The sequence below is a fragment of the Malaclemys terrapin genome, chromosome 6 (assembly GCF_027887155.1).
Source record: "Malaclemys terrapin pileata isolate rMalTer1 chromosome 6, rMalTer1.hap1, whole genome shotgun sequence".
Taxonomy (NCBI): Eukaryota; Metazoa; Chordata; order Testudines; family Emydidae; genus Malaclemys; species Malaclemys terrapin.
This window is the reverse complement of record NC_071510.1, coordinates 40,040,300-40,060,175: the sequence shown is the minus strand read 5'-3', so window position 1 is coordinate 40,060,175 and position 19,876 is coordinate 40,040,300. Positions and strand designations below refer to the sequence as shown.

Here is a 19,876-nt window from a genome sequence, read left to right as displayed (position 1 = left end):
GTGAGAGGACTATATTCAAGTTTTTTTTTTTCAGCTAAGTTTTACAGATCCATGATGTTCAGCTAGTTTGAATAAGATTCATATAAGCATCCAAACTTTTATGTTCCCATTCAAACCAAGCTAATCTTCTAAATCTTCTGAAATTTCACTGTTTTGCTTCTCTTCTCCTTTTACATTCTCATCCCAGACAGTGCACTTTTCTTTTGATAAGCAGCATACAAACCAAGATAAAATATGCTTATTATCAATTCCAGAAGCTGCATTAATTCTTTATAGCACATTGCTAGATACATATTAGCAAAATTCACCAAGACCGTGTGAAGGGTTTCATTTCTATCAAAAAGATGTGGAATAATGATTCCCTTAAACAAAATTACTTGTTCAGAATTCAATGTAATCTGTTATATTTCTACAGGAAACAATAATTTCTGAATCTCACTCAGGATGAAATCCACCCCAGTGCAGGTGGCCTGCAGAAAACCCTCTGCACCACGTAATCATCCCATTAGATCAGAACATATACATGATAGTCAAGATTTTCAAAAATAGAAGCGTAACTTTAGGCTCCTGTTTTTGAAAATCTTGGCCACTGTTATTAGCAAACATCTGACATAGACCAACTTAATATGGCAGCTACAAATACCAACTGTTTCTTTCCAGAAGTAAAACGTATCATCTAGGAAAATTAATAGTTTTATACCCAGACTTCTGAAAAAATGTACACCTACGGTTAGAGTGGTTGCGATTAGCCCCATAGACCACAAAAATCAATTGGTATTTTCAGGGGGAGTGAGGACTCACTAAAAAGCCCCAGAAGGTTTGTTAAAATGGAACACAAAACAAGCTATGTGATTCACTCTGCAAGCGTGCTTATTCTTCAAACACAGAAAAGCAGGTGCACAGAATTGCAAGCTTTCAAGTAAGACAAGAACACAATAACTGAGTCTACATTCTACTAACAAGTGTAAACCTCAATACAGATATACTTCTGCCAACTTATTTGCTTGGCATGTTACAAAGCTTCAAACAGATCATACTAAACATGCTAAATGCATAGTCATGCACTTGATTGAAGCAAGGGATGAGTAAAATGCATTTAAAAATTGACAACATTCTTAATTCAACTGTTCTCTTTTCTATGATTTTTGCTTCCACAGTTTTTCGCTATTTTGATTCAAGGAACTGTGACACAATCTCCTTCACAAACATGGATTTCAGATAGAAATCTGGCTGAGTAAAGGATTTAAGATTATGTTCCTTCGGTCATATTTCAGCCTTTTCTCCCCATTCTGGGCTCTACCTATGACCTTTGTATTTGGGACCAGTCATGTTGGCTAGGTAATGGGATGGTTCCATAGTCTCTCTGAATTGTCAATTATAATCTGTTAGTTTTTGTCCTTGTTTGGTTCTAATCATTTGGTAATAGATCAATCCTGATTTACCTTGAACCATGGATAATATTGTCCTCAGTCAATAATCTGTCAGTTCTTCTGAAATCTTTTCAACGGCTTTTTTAAATTGAGTGCCTCTTTGTAGACACCCTTGTTATGTATAATGGGTATTCTGATTTGATCAAAGACCTCCTTGTGTTCAGTGGAAACTTCAGCATCCTTACAGAGAGACAATCATCTGGAGAGTTGCACCATGTTATTGAGAATTGAGCTGGAAGAATGTTTTTGAACTTTTACACTTTACCTTCCCTTCCCCCTCCCCCTCCCACCCCCCGCAAGCACTAGTTGGGATCCTTTTAAAATACACCAACCAGAAGGTTGATATTTGCAGAAGGAGTTTTTAACTTCTACAGTGTGCTTTAGTACCATTAGGTGGTGTTATTGCCTCAACAAGGAACAGAGCAACTCTATTTCAGAAATGTAGTTTGACTGCACCTGGCAAGCTCTCAGACTTTCCATTTCATTTTTGTCATCAGAGCAGATGACAAAGGACCATATCTAACTGTCCTACATTTCTCTGGATTCTCAGATAGCATTTCAGCAACTTGGACACAATATGGTATTCTGCAATTTTCTTTCCAGATGTAGAATCAGTAGCAATACGTAGAAATGCTTTTAGCTGTTATTGTTAACTATTATTTAGTTGTCATTTTTGATGTCTGAACAACAAATTTGTGGTCTTTTGATTCTTTAGTTTTTTCCCTAGTGTTTCTTCTGATTCTGTATTTATAGCATCTAGTAGAAGAGCTGTGAGTTTAAATCTGTCTGGAATAATATATCCATGGTGAAGTGCTTCAATCATTTCTTTACATTTCTGATTTTGTGCTACATTGAAGATGATGATGTCAGCATAAAAGAAGATTGCAACTTTCATATCAGGTTCCAGTCTTTGCCTTTCAGATGTTTTTGTGACATAATTATCAATTGACCTTTGCCACTCTTTGGAGTGTTGAAGACAAAGAGATACTGCTCCTGAATTAAGCTGATGTTGAAGAGCTCCCCGAAAGTTTGGACTTATAATATCAGCATAGTTATGTTTGACTATGACAATGACACCTGCAGTCTTTCACTTGCAAGATCATCAGAAGTCATCAGTGTTCTGCTCTTCCACTTCAATAGCATGAAACTTTGGCAATGGTACATTTGGAAGAAAATTCTTAGCTGTGCTCAGTATTATCAAGGTGCAGCTAACAGTAGGGAACTGTGAAGGACCTGATGGCTCACTGCTTTGGCGTCTTGTTCTATACAAGCCCTGGCATTGTTTAAACCAGTCTTGGGGCTGCTCTAAATTATCCAAACTGGATATGGTCCCCAAGGAGCCATTTCTTCAGCTTGGACTAGCTAGAGAACAAGAGGGCTCTGGCTATGCCCCTAACATGCCAGCTGTTTGCTATCAGGAAGATCTGTTGCCTTTCCAGCCTTTTACATTTATAGCTTCCTTTTCAAAGGTTACAGGTTCAATGATTGTACCCTTGTAGCTAGGCAAAAGAACTGTTAATAAAAGTCTGTTTTGCTCCAGTTAATAAATAGGCCATAAAAATGGTGCGATTGATAAGCAGAGCTATCAATGAACTTAAGGGTCATTAAAATCTTATTTTTAGTACAGTGTGCCCACTCAATTAGTCTGTTATACTTTTCACCAAGGTTAAATTTGTCATAACCAAATGTTTGATAAACAGGAAAAATGAATCATGCCAATACACATAAAGGTGCAAGGGATAAAACAAGAATAATGAAACGTGCTGATACCTAAAAGTCCAAGGTTCAAGATAAAAGTGAGCATGCAGTCCCTGTGAAATAAATTGGCCAAGATTGCTTCTTGGCTTACTAGCCGGAGCTAAGGAAGGCACCCCATCTTCCATGACCATTCACTCTCTCCTACTAGCTAACCAGAAGGTAACCTTTGCAATGGTGCATAAGATTTAGAATCAGAGGAACTAATTAAAAAAAACAATCCGCAGTGAGTGACCAAAATAAATTAGAGAAAATGTACTTGCTGTTTAAGCATTTTTAATTCACAGCATTAAAGAAGACCTGAAGAAGAGATCTAAAGCTTGTCTCTTTCTCTCTCCAACAGAAGTTAGTCCAGTAAAAGATATTATCTTTATCTCTCTAAGCCTGCTTTCTGGCTAACTAGGAAGAAGATGTTCAAGACAAAGGCCCAGACTCTCAAAGGTATTTAGGCTCCTAACTTCTGTCGAATGGGAGTTAGGTGCCTAAATACCTTTGAGGATCTGGGCCCTGGAGACCAATTCTTTGGCTCTTATTAGCCAGCCAAGAAGCAGCCTCTGCCAAATTATTCCTTATCATTCAATAGCCATAAGCAGTGCATGCTTGCTTTTATCTAGAACCTTGGACTTTTATGTATTGACACATTCTTTTTCTTATGTTTACCAAGCAATTGGTTATGCTAAATTTAACAGAGGTGAAAAGGATAACAGATCAATTTGAGTGGGTGTAACGTACTCAAAATAAGGTTTGGTGACCCGTATATTCACAAGTAGCTTCAGTTTCTGACTCACCTCATATTTATTGCCTATTAATAAATCATGACAGAAGGCTAATATTTACCTATCCTTTACCTAGCTACCTGGGTACAATCATGGAAGTTGGATAAGGTTTTTAATCTAAAAGGGAAAAAATTACAGTCCATATGCAGAATCTCTTTGATTTGTTGTCACGGTTAAGAAAATTTTATTTCAAACACCAGTGTCATGCTGGTAGTGTAGAGAGCATGTACAGGAAACAGTGCAGCAAAAGGTTGGATTGCTTCAAATATCTGCCAATTTTTATTCACACTACATTGTTATTTATTATGTGTATTGAAGTTGTACCTAGGAGCCACAGTTGTGGACCTGGAGCACATTGTGACAGGTGCTGTACAAATATAGAACAACATGGATCACATATATAAATGGATTTTCCAGGGACATACTTGAATTAAATGCTTTGCTACACTAACTAGGTACAGAAGAATCTGGTAGCAGCATGCAACCACAGAATTTGCATGTGTTTTTCTTGTGAAAGAGAATTCTTTCAAATAAGAACCCTAGTGAGAAAAGTTCCATAGAATTTAGTAGGGGTGAAACAACGGGTTTCTATATATTTAATAAGATATAGCAGTAATTCTAAGAAATAGTAGAATTTAATAGAGAATTATATCCTTTCAATTGGTGTTTTGAAGTAATTTATAAAATCATATATTAGGTATACAGTTTAATATTGAAATATATAGGATGGTTGAAAAAGTCTATACAAAGTTTTTCACTTACTATTAAATAATATGGGACTTTTCCAAATGATTAGTGAGAGCTAGGGCATTTTCAGCTGTTTGCTCATGCTCTTATATAACTCAGCATTTTCCATGTCATTCAAATAATTTAGCTTCTGATGCCGCATTAGGTCACCTTACAGTGTGCCACATTGAGGATAGTTTGAAACAAACAAAAAAAAGCATTTCCAGACTACCTTCTTTTCTCTTCTATTTTAAAAATACATCTGGTGACAATGATTATAGAAGAGCTCATGAATAATGGATATGAACTCGTTAATCCTAGACCTAGACTTCTTTGGAAGTACGAAAGAGGAATCATTTGTTATGAAGTCAAATGGTTCCAAGTAGAACTCAATTTGCATTCTAGCACTGCCCTTCCCACCCGACATACACATCCTCTTACTTCCAGCTAAGGGAAGAACAGTTAGTCTTCTGACCTTTGAGATCACCATTATTAACACTGTCCTTGCGTCAGCGGGCAGAACCTGCAGACAGCAGTGATGTCAACTCCCTCTGCTCAGTCACTGAGTGCATCAACTCATTGAAGTCAACTCAATGCCTTCACCAGCCCTGAGGAGCCTGAACTCTTGTAGGTTAAGACAGCTTAGTGCTGCGGAGTAACCAAGGTCAGCCAGGTTGCTTAGAGCTTCTAGTGCACTGTGAATTAAACTGCCAAACAATTTCTGCTTTTTTGGCACTTGATCTGCAAGATCAAGTCAGAATCTGCTTGTAGATGCATGCTCATGCATATTTAGCATCATGAGATAAACACTGCAAGAGACACAGCACCAGGCAGGCTGTATAAGTGTTATGTTAGCATTACAGTGGATTGAATTATAGTCTAATGTTAGTATTACAGTGTAATGTTAGTATTACATTTATTTTGTAATTGTTTATTTAGTTTATTTAGTCCATTCCTTAATTCTTCTGTCATTTGAGTAATACATCATTTGTGTGTTGATCTGGCTTCTAGCATACTGTGCGTCACAAAAACCCTAACAAACACAAAAGCAGATGTTTGAACTTATGTAAAAGAAGTTGTATTATCTGGTGTTCTTAAAAATGCTTTGAATCCCAAGGGGGATCATTCTCTCATAAGAATATAAGAATGGCCACACTGGGTCAGACCAGTGATCCATCTATCCTGTCTTCCTAATATGCCCAATGTCATAGGGAATGAACAGAACAGGGCAATTACTGAGTGATCCATCCCCTATTATCCAGTCCCGGCATCTGTCAGTCAGAGGCTGAGGGACATCTAGCGCAGCGATTCTCAAACTGTGGATCAGGACCCAAAGTGGGTCACAACCCCATTTTAATGGGGTCGCCAGGGCTGGCTTAAACTTGCTGGGACCCGGGGCTGAAGCCCGAGCCCCACTGCCCGGGGCCAAAGCCCGAGGGCTTCAGCCCTGGGCGATGGGGCTCAGGTTACAGGCCCCCTGGCTGGGGCTGAATCCGTTGGTGGTGGGGCTCAGGCTTCAGTCTCCTTCCTGGGTCAAGTAGTAATTTTTGTTGTCAGAAGGGGGTCGTGGTGCAATGAAGTGTGAGAACGCCTGATCTAGAGCATGAGGTTGTGTCCCTGACTATCTTGGCTAATGGCCATTGATGGACCTATTCTCCATGAACTTGTCTAATTCTTTTTTGAATCCAGTTATAGTATTAGCCTTCACAATATCCCATCAACGAATTCCACTGGTGTGTGTTATGTGAAGAAGTACTTCCTTTTGCTTGTTTTAAACCTGCTGCCTATTAATTTCATTTGGTGACCTCTGTGTTATGAGAAGGAGTAAATAACTTTTCCTTATTCGCTTTCTCCGCACCTCATGATTTTATAGACCTCTGTCATATCCCCCCTTACTTGTTTCTTGTCCAAACTGAACAGTCCCAGTCTTTTTAATCTCACCTCATATGGAAGCAATTCAATACCCCTAATCATTTTTGTTGGCCTTCTTGCTACCTCTTGCAATTCTAATATATCTTTTTTTGAGACATGGCGACCAGAACTGCATGCAGTTGTCAAAGTGTGGGTGTGCCATGTATTTATATAATGGCATTATGATATTTACTGTGTTGTTATCAATCACTTTCCTAGTGGTTCCTAACATTCTGTTAGCTTTTTAGACTGTTGCTGAACATTGAGTATATATTTTCAGAGAATTAGCCACAATGACTCCAATATCTTTCTTGAGTGGTAACAGCTAATTTAGACCCCCATAATTTTGCATGTATGGTTGGGATTATGTTTTTTAATGTGCATTACTTTGCACTTATTAACATTGAATTCCATCTGCCATCCAGTGTTGTGAGATCCCTTTGGACTCTCATGGCTTCAGCTTTTCCAGAACTTTTCTGGAGACATAAATCAAAGGATGTGTTTTGATGAAATTACTTTGCCAGCATGGTCTCCTGAGGTTTACATTAGATTAGAGAGGGAATTTTAGAGCTGTGCAAAATGTTCGTTCCTAACCCAGGCAAAACTCATGTAGGTTTGGATTGCCTTACAAACGACACTCAGACCAGATTGGTCAAAAGGTTTAGTAAGATTCATGCGCTTTTCAAGCTAATCTGGGATAATTATGATTTTTCATTAGAATAGCACATAATTTGTTTTTGAAGGGGACGGACGTTGCCAGCATTTGACAAACCAAGTGAAATTTTACCGCAAGGATGAGATTTCCCCCAAAGTTAAAATGGTATCAACCCATCTGGACTGAGTTCAAAGAAAATATTTGCATAAAGCCAAACCCCTGAATCTGCTGAGCTTTTAACGAGCCCTCAGGTGCAGTTTAGAATCCTGCGACGCCCTGATTCTTTGCAAATGGATTGCCGTTTTCGGGGAAAACATAACTGGGAACATGGAGATGGAGAAAGGCAGTTGGAAGGGAGTTCTGCAAGACAGGGCAGAATAAAAATGCAGTGAGCCAGGCAGCCTCTGCAATTGATGACACATCTCTCAAGGCTCCAATACAAATCACCCACAAGCAAAGGGCACCAGGCATTGTCACTTATCAGATATGTGCATGCTTGAGATATCTATTGGTATGTCTAGTTTGGGAGAGGTGTCATTTTTTCCCCCCTGGCAATCATGGATTTAGGGATATATTCTCCAGTGGTTCTTAACTGAGCCAAACTCTCACTGAAGTTAATAGAAGGGTTGCTTGATTTACAGACTGTACAACTTCGCTGTTGCATACTGTTTTATGGATAATGCATTTCAAATAGTTTTTATTAAGTAGTTTATGTTTGTGGTGTATCCAGGCACACTTTTAATGTAATTTTGAGTTCAACTTTTACTAATAAAGCTTTATACTTTTAAAAAGTGGAAATAAATTTTGAAAACCATTTTAAATGTGGTAATCCTGTCTGACATAAGGCTTTCAGCCAAAGCAGTAAGTGGGTTGTTTTGTTTGTTTGCTTTTGTTTGGTTGCTTTATTTGTCATTTTATTGCTCATGAAGGTGATGGGCTGGTAAAACTGAGTAGGTTCGGATGATCTGTTTTTATCTTCCAGTCCTCTCCCGATTGAAAAATTCTCCCTTTTTATCTGGGAGAGGGAGGCCCTAAGAAAGCCACTTCCAGGGACTGGGCACAGTCAGAGGGAGCCCAGAGCCAATAAGAGGGGATCGATGCTTCTGTGCCCCCTGTAGCTCTCCAAGAGCCAGGGGGTCTGTGGGCATCTCTATTTCTTCCATGCTGGGACAATGCCCCTCTGCCCAAGTACATTTGTGGTGATTCTTCTCCAATGGAGGTATAGCTGTTTAGAGGAATGAGCTGTCCCTAGTTACTGAGCTTAGGAGCTGGCTTGTTTTGTTTTTTCATTTCGCAGCGTTTTCCAACAAATGTTAACGTTCGTGCTCTTCATATTAATATATTGTATAAAATGTCTGAACTCTTTCCCTGTCTGTTGTTGTCTAATCATTGTGCAATTAGAAGTGGATCCACAGATAGGAAAAGAATAGTAATATCCCACTGATCACTGGCCAAGTTTCTGAATAAATGACCAGGGCCATAAACTCTGTTGAAATCAGTGGCAGCATAAACAGAGATGTTGTTATTTCATCACTCTTCCCTGATAAGATTTTCATTTTATTCGTTTTGTTTAGGCATCTGGACAAAAAAACACCCCCACTTAGCCACAAACTGTAAGCTTGTTAAAGTTATAAATAGATATCTATAAACTGAAACTGCATGGGGAATACCTTGTTAACCTATGTAGTACAACTGCAGGTGATACTCTTTTAATCATATAAATATTTTTATGACTCCTACTAAGATACCTGCCTCAGTATCTGAATTGTGGAGTTCTTCAGATTAACAATGCAGTGTGTATGAAAATACCATTTGTTTATAGTTTCAACTCAGCTCCATAAATAATTCCAGGTTTGAGACTTCCGTATGGTTTTATATTGCATATTTCACACAGAGCTCTACATTACTTTTGGTGTGTGGTGAGGTTATCATTACAATATCTGGGGTTTGCTCTTTCTGCATAGCTTAGCTACTTTAGACCCAGTATAATGTTTCAAGTTAATACTATGGTCAACAAGGGAAAAATAAATAACAGATTTTAAAAATGTGTTCATTGACTTTTCTTCTTAACATAGCTCACTGTATTCCTTTTCTTCTAGGCTGTGCTGAGTCCTCTCATAGCCATTGCATTGAAAATATCTGAGATCCATGAGAGGACAGGGCGGAAGGGACCCACCGTCATCACCTGAATCTACAAAGGATCATTAACCCAGGGCCAAAAGAGAGAGGGCAAGGAAGAGAGATGACCTGGTTAAAACATGTTAGGTGTCTGTGCCTTGTAAGGCTTTAAAAGTTTTTTGGGGGTGGGGGTGGGAAGAAAAATTCAGTATAATGTTGATCATATTCAGTTGCATTAATCGCCAAAGACAATAGTGTACTGACTTCTATGTTATAGTGACAATATCTTTTTGTCCAAAAAACAAACAAACAACCCACCAAAGAAAAAGCCCTCAACCCTTGAACGTTGCAAAATGCCAGTGTGACAGAAAGGGCTGACCTTTGTATTTTCTTTACCCTTTGAGTGTTATGATAAAGTAAGAAGAATTTTGGACTTGGGAAGAAGGGGGAAATGGACTACAATGCAACCATGTGTTTTGGTGAATACAGTTTGTGGTTCTTGTCAGCTTCTTGTTGGTTTAGAAAGAAATCAACAGCATGTCTGAGGTATAGGGGCAGTATATTAGTTTTTGCAAACGGTGCATTTGCATACTCCATTTGTTCCTTTCCCATCTACACCCTTAGCCAGCTCGCAGAACCACAGCAGCAGTAGAACTGTGCACACACTCCCAATGAAAGATGCCAGTGCTTCCTCTTTTCCGGTTTAGAAGTGTAGCAGTGTGACTCATGGCTCTCTCTAGGTTTCCCTGAACTTGACTCTTCCTTTTTTTAAAGGAGGGTATTTATTTTTATTGAAGCCAAAATATGATTAATGTTTTAGTCACGGGGGCATCAGTTACCTTTTGCAATATCCCTCATGTTCATAAGCATGTCCTGCTGGTGCTTACTGGGCTTGGAGGGTAACTGTTGCAAGTTCAGCATATTTTCCATAAATGCATTATCATAGAAAGATTTTAAAATCTATCTCTTCAGATACATGCCTATGTTCCACTTGTCAGGAATGGATGTAATACAGAAGAGGAAATGAATGAAATGAAATACTTGACTGATTCACTAGTTGGGCTCAGAGTCTATTAGATTCTTTAAAGTAGAGATCATAGGATAAAGAGCCGGGGGGTAGAAAGGACTTGACATGAATCAGAGAAGGATATGTACACTTGTGAGTTTTTTTGCTTGTGAAATGCTGCTGCAGCTCTAGCTATGGTTCATTGCTTTGTACTGAACAAGAACACAAACACTTTGTGCATGTGACTTGTTTGAATGTTTTGCTTCCTTGGGAACAGCGTGTGGTCACTTGTCATATCATTTGTCGAGTTGGCTTTGTGCAATTTGACACTTTGCAGCATGTACTATTCATATTGCAACCCATCAAGATTTCAGTGCAATTTAGATAATATTGCAGTGAAGGAAATTGCTTTGGTTTCTTTTGACACTTCTGTCACAAATTGCTATGACATTTAGTATCTAATAAAGTGGATTGCTATATTTCTGTCTTAATACCTAATTGTTGACAAAACATACTGCGCTTTCATCCATTCTAATAAAACTGCCTTTAATAGAATTACATATCGACTTGATTCTAAATAAATAAGACACTGATGTTTCCACACAATATCTTAGTACAGTATTATTTAATATTTGTATAAGTCAAAAGAGATTCCATGATTGAATTCATTTTATAAAGGATTGTGGAAGGCATCAGAAGGTCCCTGCATCTTCACCACAATTTGGTTGTCCAAATTTAAATGTACTCTTCTTTAAAGAGGGCATGTTCATCTAGACGTAACCTACAATGCTTCATATAGGGCAAACTCGTCCACTGTTGTTTTAGATCATTCAGACTTGTGCACCTGTGCAGATTTGGCCTAAACTGTGAGAGAAATTTCCCTTCAAAATGCTGAACTACTCAGCTCGTCATATTTGGGCAAATCCTACTGAAAATGGACCAATAAAGAATTTGAAAAGTTTTTATTGTTATAAGATCTCAGATGATTAAATAATCTTTGACCTGATCACCTGGCAGAGGTGAGTTTGAATACCGATTTAGGTTTCCCATTGTTTTAGCCTCTGGAGATTGGGATTGCTGAAAACATGATGTACTGAACCCACCCGCTATGAAAGAGACGGGGGAAACCCTCATGCTAAACTGCCACTGACCATATCCAGAAAATACTCCAGCCAGACTTCTCCGTTCTAGGAAAGGCGTGACAGCATTAGCCGCAGTAGGTAGCAGTCAGGATTTAGGAAAAAATGAAGCAGAATTGGAAAGTTCTCAAAAGGTAAATACTGGGTCTCATTTTGCATTGTGTTGTACTAGTAGTTGAGTTGCACTGATGTAAAACTGGGGTAATGCACTTGAGAATAGGATGATCTCTGTATGTAATATTGAATAGTTATCTTGTAAAACTGTTACCATCCTCAACACAAAACCTACTCCCTCATCCTTTGTAATACTGATTGATGAGAATGATAAAACTGATTATTAATACGATTGATATTGTCCACCCAAAAAATTGTCATCTGCAAGATGACGAGTAAAACTTTGTAAGGCTGACTCACGCTGTGTATATCTCTGTATCTGATTTCTTCAGGGAAGGACAGTGACCACAGTCTCATTAATCATGCACTTAATATACAGAGATGTTTTACTTGCAAATAGTTGAGAGCTAAATGACTAGAAGCTAATGTCAGGGGAAATGTCCATCACTTCTAACAAGGATGGTGTTACTCTTGGCAGGGCTGCTAGAGTGAGTGGCTTGACTAAAAAAAGGCCTGTCTCCTCCTCTACTCCTGCTGCTGGGTTAAGCGGTTAGGCTGGTCCATGGGCTGCAGCCTCTACACTGTAATGGCAGGTTGGAAATAATTGTACTAGTATTTATTTGGACAATCTTTCAGTTTCCCGAACAGGTGGGTTTGTCATACAAACAGCATGTAGTTAAAGAGCACACTCCCAGCCTGCAAGGGTGAAAAGGTGAGAGGGAGGGAGAGCTATTGTGGAAGAGAAACTCCGAGAGAATAAGGGGGAATGGGCAGCAAGGTACCAAGGGGTCTTTGCGGAGGGGTAACCAGAACAGAGGGATGGGGTCCCAGGAACAAAGAGATGGCGGCCAGAGGAAAAAGAATGGTGGAGACTTGGGGAAGAAATGAGTTTGTGGACCCAGCTGGAAAGAGAGAGGGAAAGGTTCAAGGAAAGGAGGATAGATGGGGAAGAGACAAAAAGAAATGGAAACTAAAACAGCTAGCAAGTAGACCATGCAAAAATAGTGTGGGAGATGGAAGAAGAAAGACAGAAAGGAGTAAAAACATGGAAGGGTATAGAGAACAAGAACTATTAACTTGTGTGCAATAGCAGGGAAAAGGCCAACTAGTAAAAACTTGTCATTATGTTCAATTATATCAAACTGTGTATAATTATATTATTTAAGTGCCATCTATTTGTTGACATCACACATTAGTAACCTCCCTTCACTTATTGAAGATAAAGAACAGGCTTAATCCTTTTTTTTTTAATCGTGAACTAGTGGCTTATGGTATAAAATATTTAACAATGTACATAAGGCACAAAAGCTGGCAAAGATATTTCATTTTAAAGAATACTCAGTGCTAACATGGTGGTGGCAGACCAGCCCTGTATGGAGCAGTCCTAGGCTTGAGAGTGCAGAGGTGAGGAATACTCCACCCATTCCCCCAACTTTTATTCTTCAGCCATAGCTGAGGAGCTGGCCCCATATGTCCCATGAATTGCACATCACTGCACTGAAATGTCAAAAGATTTCCCTTTCAGAAAAATGCTTGGCCTCACGCCTAGGAACTACGTATCTCATCACTGAGTATAGCGATAGGACGGGCATAGTTATAGCATTATTGTTCAAGAGGCATGGGCAGAAAAGGCCTATTCCATTCTGAACCCTTGTTTTGAATTGTTCATATCTTTACGAATTAAGAAAATCCCTTTTAATCCAAAACTTCTTATGGCTGGTCATGCCAAAGGTAAATTTGTTTTGGAAAGTTTGAGCAAAATTAATTCAGCCATTTAACACTTTTCTGCTTTTAAAAGGATTGTTGACATTTATTCACTCATGCGGTCACCCACATAATTTCCATTCAGCTCCTAACTAAGCAGTGAAAGTATATACATGAAAAACAGATTGAGTCAAGCAAAGTAGTCCCTCTTAACCTGAATTTGTCTTACATCCCGGTGAGCCCTCCTTCCCTCCACACCTTAACCCCTGTTGCTGTCTGAAAACGCAGTGAGCAGTCCATTTGTCCGTAAAAAGCTCTGGAGCCATTAAGAGCCTACAATAGAATCACAGGTCTGGAAGGGACCTCGAGAGGTCATCTAGTGCAGTCCTCTGCACTCATGGCAGGACTAAGTATTATCTATACCATCCCTGGCAAGTGTCTGTCTAACTTGCTCTTAAAAATCCCCAATGATGGAGATTCCACAGCCTCCCTAGGCAATTTATTACAGTGCTTAACTACCCTGACAGTTAGGAAGTTTTTCCTAATGTCCAACCTAAACCTCCTTTACTGCACTTTAAGCCCATTTCTTCTTGTCCTATTCTCAGAGGTTAAGAAGAACAATTTTTCTCCCTCCTCCTTGTAACAACCTTTTATGTACTTGAAAATTACTTGAAAAAAATACTTGAAAATGTCCCCTCTCAGTCTTTTCTTCTGCAGACTAAAGAAACCCAATTTTTTCAATCTTCTCTCATAGGTCATGTTTTCTAGACCTTTAATCATTTTTGTTGCTCTTCTCTAGTCCAGTCCCCTGCACACAATACTTGCAATGGACTGAGGTTGGTGGGGCCACAGAAAGGCTGCCAAGATTCTTAAGCCCTTTTTGGATTTGCCCTGAAATGTTAGGGAAGAATTCAGAATCTTAGTTCTTGCCCAAAACTGTCCAAGAAACAGGGCCATAAAGCAGATGCAAGGAAAATGTCCTCTGCCTCATTACTAGTCTGCTCTATGGGTCAGGCCAACTGGTATGTCCTCCCCACCCTGTGGGGCTGTGGACTCCAAGTTTGGCTCTCTCAAAGAAGCCACTGTTTATCTGAAGCCTTGTTCACAGGCAGATGAAACTCCATATCAAACCCTAGATCATTGGTTTTCAACCTGTAGTCCGTGGACTCCTGGGGGTCTACAGACTATGTCTAAGATTTCCAAAGGGGTCCACACCTCCATTTGACATCTTTTATGGGTTTCCAAATGAAAAAAAAAAGGTTGAAAACCACTGTCCTAGATAAAGGGGTTATTGCTGTATTCAGATAAAAGAGAACTTAGAAGTCAGGCCTGTGTTAGCTGGGCACTTTGAACCAGGAACGTATTCAGAAATATGTACCTTCCAGCATTCTAACCAGCCACTTTGATCCAGTGGGGTGCGGGGGGGGGGGGGGTCTGTACATAAAAATGGTGCAATTCTTCAGGAGCTACAGCAGAAGTGAGTCAATAATTGAATTACAGTGTGCCATTCTGAAAAGTGACACTGAAAATGGCATTTTGGGCTTCCATGTTTGTTTTTCACTGATTTCCAGATCAAATGTGCTCAATTCAAAAGTAAAAAAAAAAAAAAAAGGGGGGGGGGGGGGTGTCAAATCCTGACCCATTGAAGTCAATAACAATACTCCTGTTGACTTCAATGGCACCAGGATTTTACTCTGGCAGTTTTTCTAACTGCCAGCCCTGCATGCTCAACCTAGGGCTGAGAATCAAGCTTGAATCTTGCCTCACATTTAATGAATGTCTTCCCTCAGCAACACATATACAACCCCATTGTTGTCAGCGTCCTGCAGCATGAACATGACTAAAAAGAAGTAAAAACATATCTTTGTCACTAAAGCCAGCTGTTCTGATTCTGAATACATTCAGGAAGCAGGTCTCTTGAGTAAAAAGGTATCCTTTACCATGGTCACTTCTCAGAGGAAACTCTCCCTTTAACTGCTTTTGAAATAACATGTAAAGGTTCCCATTTCTCCTGTTTTTTATTCTCCCCCACTTTAGAATGTGCAGCTTTTTAATCATTTAAAAAATCTTTTTACATGGATCCAGTTTGTCTATCTCCATCTCTCCAATTATAGAGTTTTTATCCTGTTATTGTTTTCTTTTGAATGTGTTTATTCTTTCTCTCCATTGTTTTTCCTTTTTTTTCTGTCCTTTAACTCTACCTCTTTTAATGTGTCATTTCCTGTATAATTATTTCCATTTTTAACCTTATGTTCCCCTCTTCCCTCTCCCCTTTTTCTGGGCACACTGTCTACCCCTCCCTACTACCTCTACCCGCAAAGGAAAACATGTCTCACCTCCCATTTCTTTGTCATTCCCCTCAGTCGCATCCTCTATTTTCCTTCTTCTCCCATATTTCAAATCAGAATATAATCCTTGAGGAGGAAGAACTGATTTATTTTGCAGTTGATTTCCCCCATGTTTTAAGTTTCTACAATGATTTGTATCCAGGCTACTCTTGCCTCTTCTGATATGTGAGCATAAAGAAAGATTGATAAAGCATCTCATCCTGGTCCTGTTGTCGTCATAAAGGGCAAAACTCCAGTTGAACTCAGTGGTGCAGGATCAGGGCCAAATAGAGCCTTGCTTCTTTGGCACTGAGTTTGTGAACAGTGCAATGGAAGCAGCTAACCTTATAGCTATGAAGACAATGCCTAAAGAAATGGCTCGCAGAAGGCTTTTTTCTGCAAACAATCTGTGTTATTCTTTCAGGAGCTGTGCTATGAAACTGGGGTTGCCTCATTAGTGTGCAGCAATGACTGAGCTCAGATTGGGTGTTGTACATCCACCTGGAAGTACAGAAACCTCATTTCTAATTCAGATGTGGTTTGAAAAAATTTATTGAAATAAACAGATGAATTCAATGCAATATTAAAGTATCAGCTATTAACACAAAGTAAAGCAGTTATCTCCAAACACTCATGCTAGAAAAATACTCAGCTGTTACAAACAACAGAACACAAAACCCCAACTATTAGCTAATGAATTAATAGGTCCTCCAGATCAGGAAATATTAATGGAAAAACAGATGGGGACTTGCACCAAAAGATGAGATGCGAGAAAGAGATTGAAATTAATAAATAGAGGAGCATTAAGCAGCAACACTAACATTTTCCTTCCAGTGTAAAAAATAATGGCTTCTGTACATTGGTAGCCAGTGTATCAAGGTACAGTACAGTCATTTATATCTTAAGGGCGTTTTCGCTCAAGATCTTGATGCGCTGACGTGAGCAGAAAATGCAATACTGGCTATGAAAAGGAAATTAGTTTGTTGGATATTTGGTATGAAAAAATCTTTCATAAACAGATCATCTAGAGATAGTGAACAGAGTACAATGAATGTATTTGGTACTGACATTTTTGAGTGGGCATAGTGAAATATTGAAACGTGAAAACAGGCTGCTCTGATGTTGGCTTGAGCCAACAATTATGAGTTATACTTAATATCATTAGCAAACTCTTTAAAGGCCAGAGAATGCTGTTCTTGTTTTAAAATACTGGGAACCTCCTCAAACAACCTCTCTAATGCCACATGAATGGATTGTGGTCAATGCTGTCCCCAGGCAACTGTTGCACCCGTTAGTATAATACAGTAGTATTATATAGCACTGTCCCATGTCTTTTCCAACACCACTTTGCACATTCAGTGTCTTAATCACTGACTTTGTCTCGGAATAACTGACGTGCTTTGGTCCCTCTAAAGTCCTTTCACAGTTCGTATTATTAGCAACTGACTCCTGGCATGGGTGCATGACAAGTGCCTGAAACTCCTTCTGTATTTGAGTCATGCTCGGTTGTTGGCTGCTGCTGCTGCACAGACATTTCATATGATGGTGGTTGTTCCTCCTGAAGGCTGGTTTCATCTATGAATTCCATGCTGCTTTCAGTATACAGTGGTGGAGGGATGTTGTAGAGCTCTTCCTCTCTTGCTGAAAGGGAGAGTGATATTGGGAAAGTCTGCTTTCCCGGATCAGTGCTATCTTCATAGCACGGAGGGTAGAAATCAGGCCTAAAAAATAATCACACCAAAAAGATTCACTAGTTAGAAGAGGTTTATATGAGCTGGACCTGGTTAGACCTATTTGCTTTTGTCACCTTGTCACAGTTTATCTGAGGTTTAAAATATACACCGAAATCATGAAATCTGGCTAAGAAGGAATAGATCAGCTGCAAACATATGAAACAGATCTGCTGATCTAGCATCCTGTGACTTTCTCTAAAGTGTGCCATTAAAATAATTTTCAATATCAGCCTCAAAAGTGAATTTAATTGACAAGGTTTCCTGACTGTCATGCAGATATCACCCACCGATTGTCTATAGTACAGCAGCTGCCCTAAAGGGCACTTGGATTTGAAAAGGGAGTATATTTCCTGCCAAAGTTGATTGCATGGTGATTATTTTCCGCTCTCCACAAATTTTTAAGTGCTATCCATATTGTCCTGGTTATCTAACCAGGGTTTGTGATGCGATGTATTTATAGAGCTGTTACAGCACCTATTGTCAGTGTTTATGGTGGTGTTACCACAACAGACAGCAAGAGTCATTTGTATCCAAAGACCCTGTTATAAACTTTGCCAGGCCTAGGGCCGACCAGTTTAAGAAACTGTCTATTGGAAAGCATCAGACTTCACTCAGAAATAACAGAGATATTTACACAGAAACCTCAAGCATAGACCATATAGGGAATTGTGAATCATTCCAGTGTTTTGGCCTCCCTGGAAAGACTGTGCTGAGGAGCAATACCGAAACGCTGGCACAGCCACGGTTGTCGATTACGGTGATACAACTGGGCCAGCTGTGCTCCTGGAGTAATTCCACTGCAGCCAATGGAGTTGTGCCCGTTTTCCCCAGGAATTTGTCCCAGTATGTGTAATCACTAAGAATAGTTTTTCGGGAATATATCCTGTACATTGATTGTATCACCTAAACTGCTGCTGTTACTGTCCTAACTGCAATCCACTGCATATGAAACGTTCAGGCTTCTGTTCTGTGCCCATACAAATAGAATAAAAAGTCTTCTACTAGCTGCAGGTTACTTTTCTTTGATATAATGCTATGTCATTTATTTCCCTTGAGGATACATTTACAAAATGCAACACGCAGTTTGCCCATACATACATTGCAGTACATACCTGTCTATGGTGTTGATGTGCCTTTCTCTATGGCTGGGATTTCTCTGGAAAATATAGAACAGGTTTTTGTTTTTTCTGACTTCATGGTACGTGCTCCAGAAAATCCCAGTCACAAGGAGTAAGAACCCCAAAGGTAACAGAGAATAAGCAACAGGCAGATTATTCCCACATCTGCACAGAGAGGAGCCTGTGGAAATGCAAAAGGCTCCCATGCAAATAATTGAGAAGCCAGTTAAGAGCACAAAGATACGAAAGAGAGAGAGAAACTTTTTTGGCATCTTCATGGTTAAACACAGCATCTAGTTCTTTCTGTCTCACGCTCACACTTTCTCTCTCCGCTATGCTTCGTATCTGCATTCGTCAAGGTTTTATGCACTCCAGGATCAACTGGCCTTTGGACAATTAAGAGAAGCAGGCAGTTATACGATACTCATTAACTCATCGAAGTCACCATAATATCTTTAGGGATTAATTTATAATTATAAGGCTGCTTTAAGAGGAGGGAAAAATTCTTCCTGTGTCATTTCTTTGCCAGTGTAAGCTTTGAAAACCATTGTTGCATACTGTGCTTCTCAATGAGTTAAACATTAGGGTTTGGGTTTGAATAGAAACCACCAACCTCGCCAGCTTTGGGGCAATGCTTTCTAGCACTTTAAAAAAAACAAAAACCCTTCATTGTTCCTAATTCTCTGTTAAAAGCTTGAAGAAAAAATGTGTCTCTACTGATTATGAATTCTTTCTTTCACTCTTTCCAACTGAATGTTAAATAACTGTGGCATTTCTTATAGCTCACTTTCTAGTTTCCACACCAGGAACATCAATGATCAATAAAAATTACACAAATTCAACAAAACAGTCTAAGAGCGGTGTAAGTTTGGTTCTTCTCCTCTTCCCCAAAGTCAGATCCATGTTGATTATTTTTTCTTTACTCTGTCTTCTTTCTCCCAGCACCAGCTATTGACTTGGAGCCTATTTTTAAAGGTATCTAGGTGCCTCAAAATGCAGATAGGCACCTAGTGGGATTTTCAAAAGCTCCTGGGCCCCTAACACCCACTGAAATCATCCAGGTGCTTTAGAAGATGCCAGTGGGCACCTATCTGCATATTTAAGCCCCCAAAACTGTTGAAAATGTCGCTCATTGTCCCTGTCCCTACAAGTATACCAGCTAATATTTAACATGGCAAAACAAACTCTATAATCAGAACTCCATTTGTTTAATAACGCCACTTTGTTTTTCAGTGGGGAGGAGAATTAACCATACCATACCAAGAAATGTAGTCAACTCTTTCCCGCTTAGTGTCTTTAATCAAAACAATGTCATTCTAAAAGATAGGCTTTAGTTCAGCCACCGCTGGGCTCAATGCAGGAAT

The 19,876-nt window shown here is 39.3% G+C and overlaps 2 protein-coding genes across 2 annotated transcripts in view; one reads left to right on the top strand and one right to left on the bottom strand.

Annotated features, from left to right (window-relative positions):
- Positions 1-10,856, top strand: part of PGM5 (phosphoglucomutase 5) — a 120,787-nt gene extending 109,931 nt beyond the window's left edge. The window contains exon 11 of the mRNA XM_054031402.1: positions 9,353-10,856. Coding sequence (XP_053887377.1) covers positions 9,353-9,442 — 90 coding nt within the window. The 3' untranslated portion in view covers positions 9,443-10,856. The remainder of the gene's footprint in view (positions 1-9,352) is intronic.
- A 5,341-nt stretch (positions 10,857-16,197) lies between these two features.
- TMEM252 (transmembrane protein 252) lies at positions 16,198-19,369 on the bottom strand. The gene is made up of 2 exons (XM_054031403.1): positions 18,507-19,369; positions 16,198-17,382 (listed from the first exon to the last, which is right to left on the bottom strand). Exons 1-2 carry the CDS (start codon positions 18,803-18,805, stop codon positions 17,097-17,099), a joined length of 585 nt encoding a protein of 194 aa, XP_053887378.1. The 5' UTR covers positions 18,806-19,369; the 3' UTR covers positions 16,198-17,096.
- Between the last annotated feature and the right edge of the window lie 507 nt (positions 19,370-19,876).

What these genes read in the sequence shown, in the direction of transcription:
- TMEM252 (XM_054031403.1), bottom strand. Translation starts at nt 18,805, where the DNA reads ATGCTGTGTTTAACCATGAAGATGCCAAAAAAGTTTCTCTCTCTCTTT. An exon ending in CACATCAACACCATAGACAG is followed by an intron (nt 17,383 to 18,506) that starts GTATGTACTGCA and finishes ATTATTTTTTAG; the next exon opens with GCCTGATTTCTACCCTCCGT.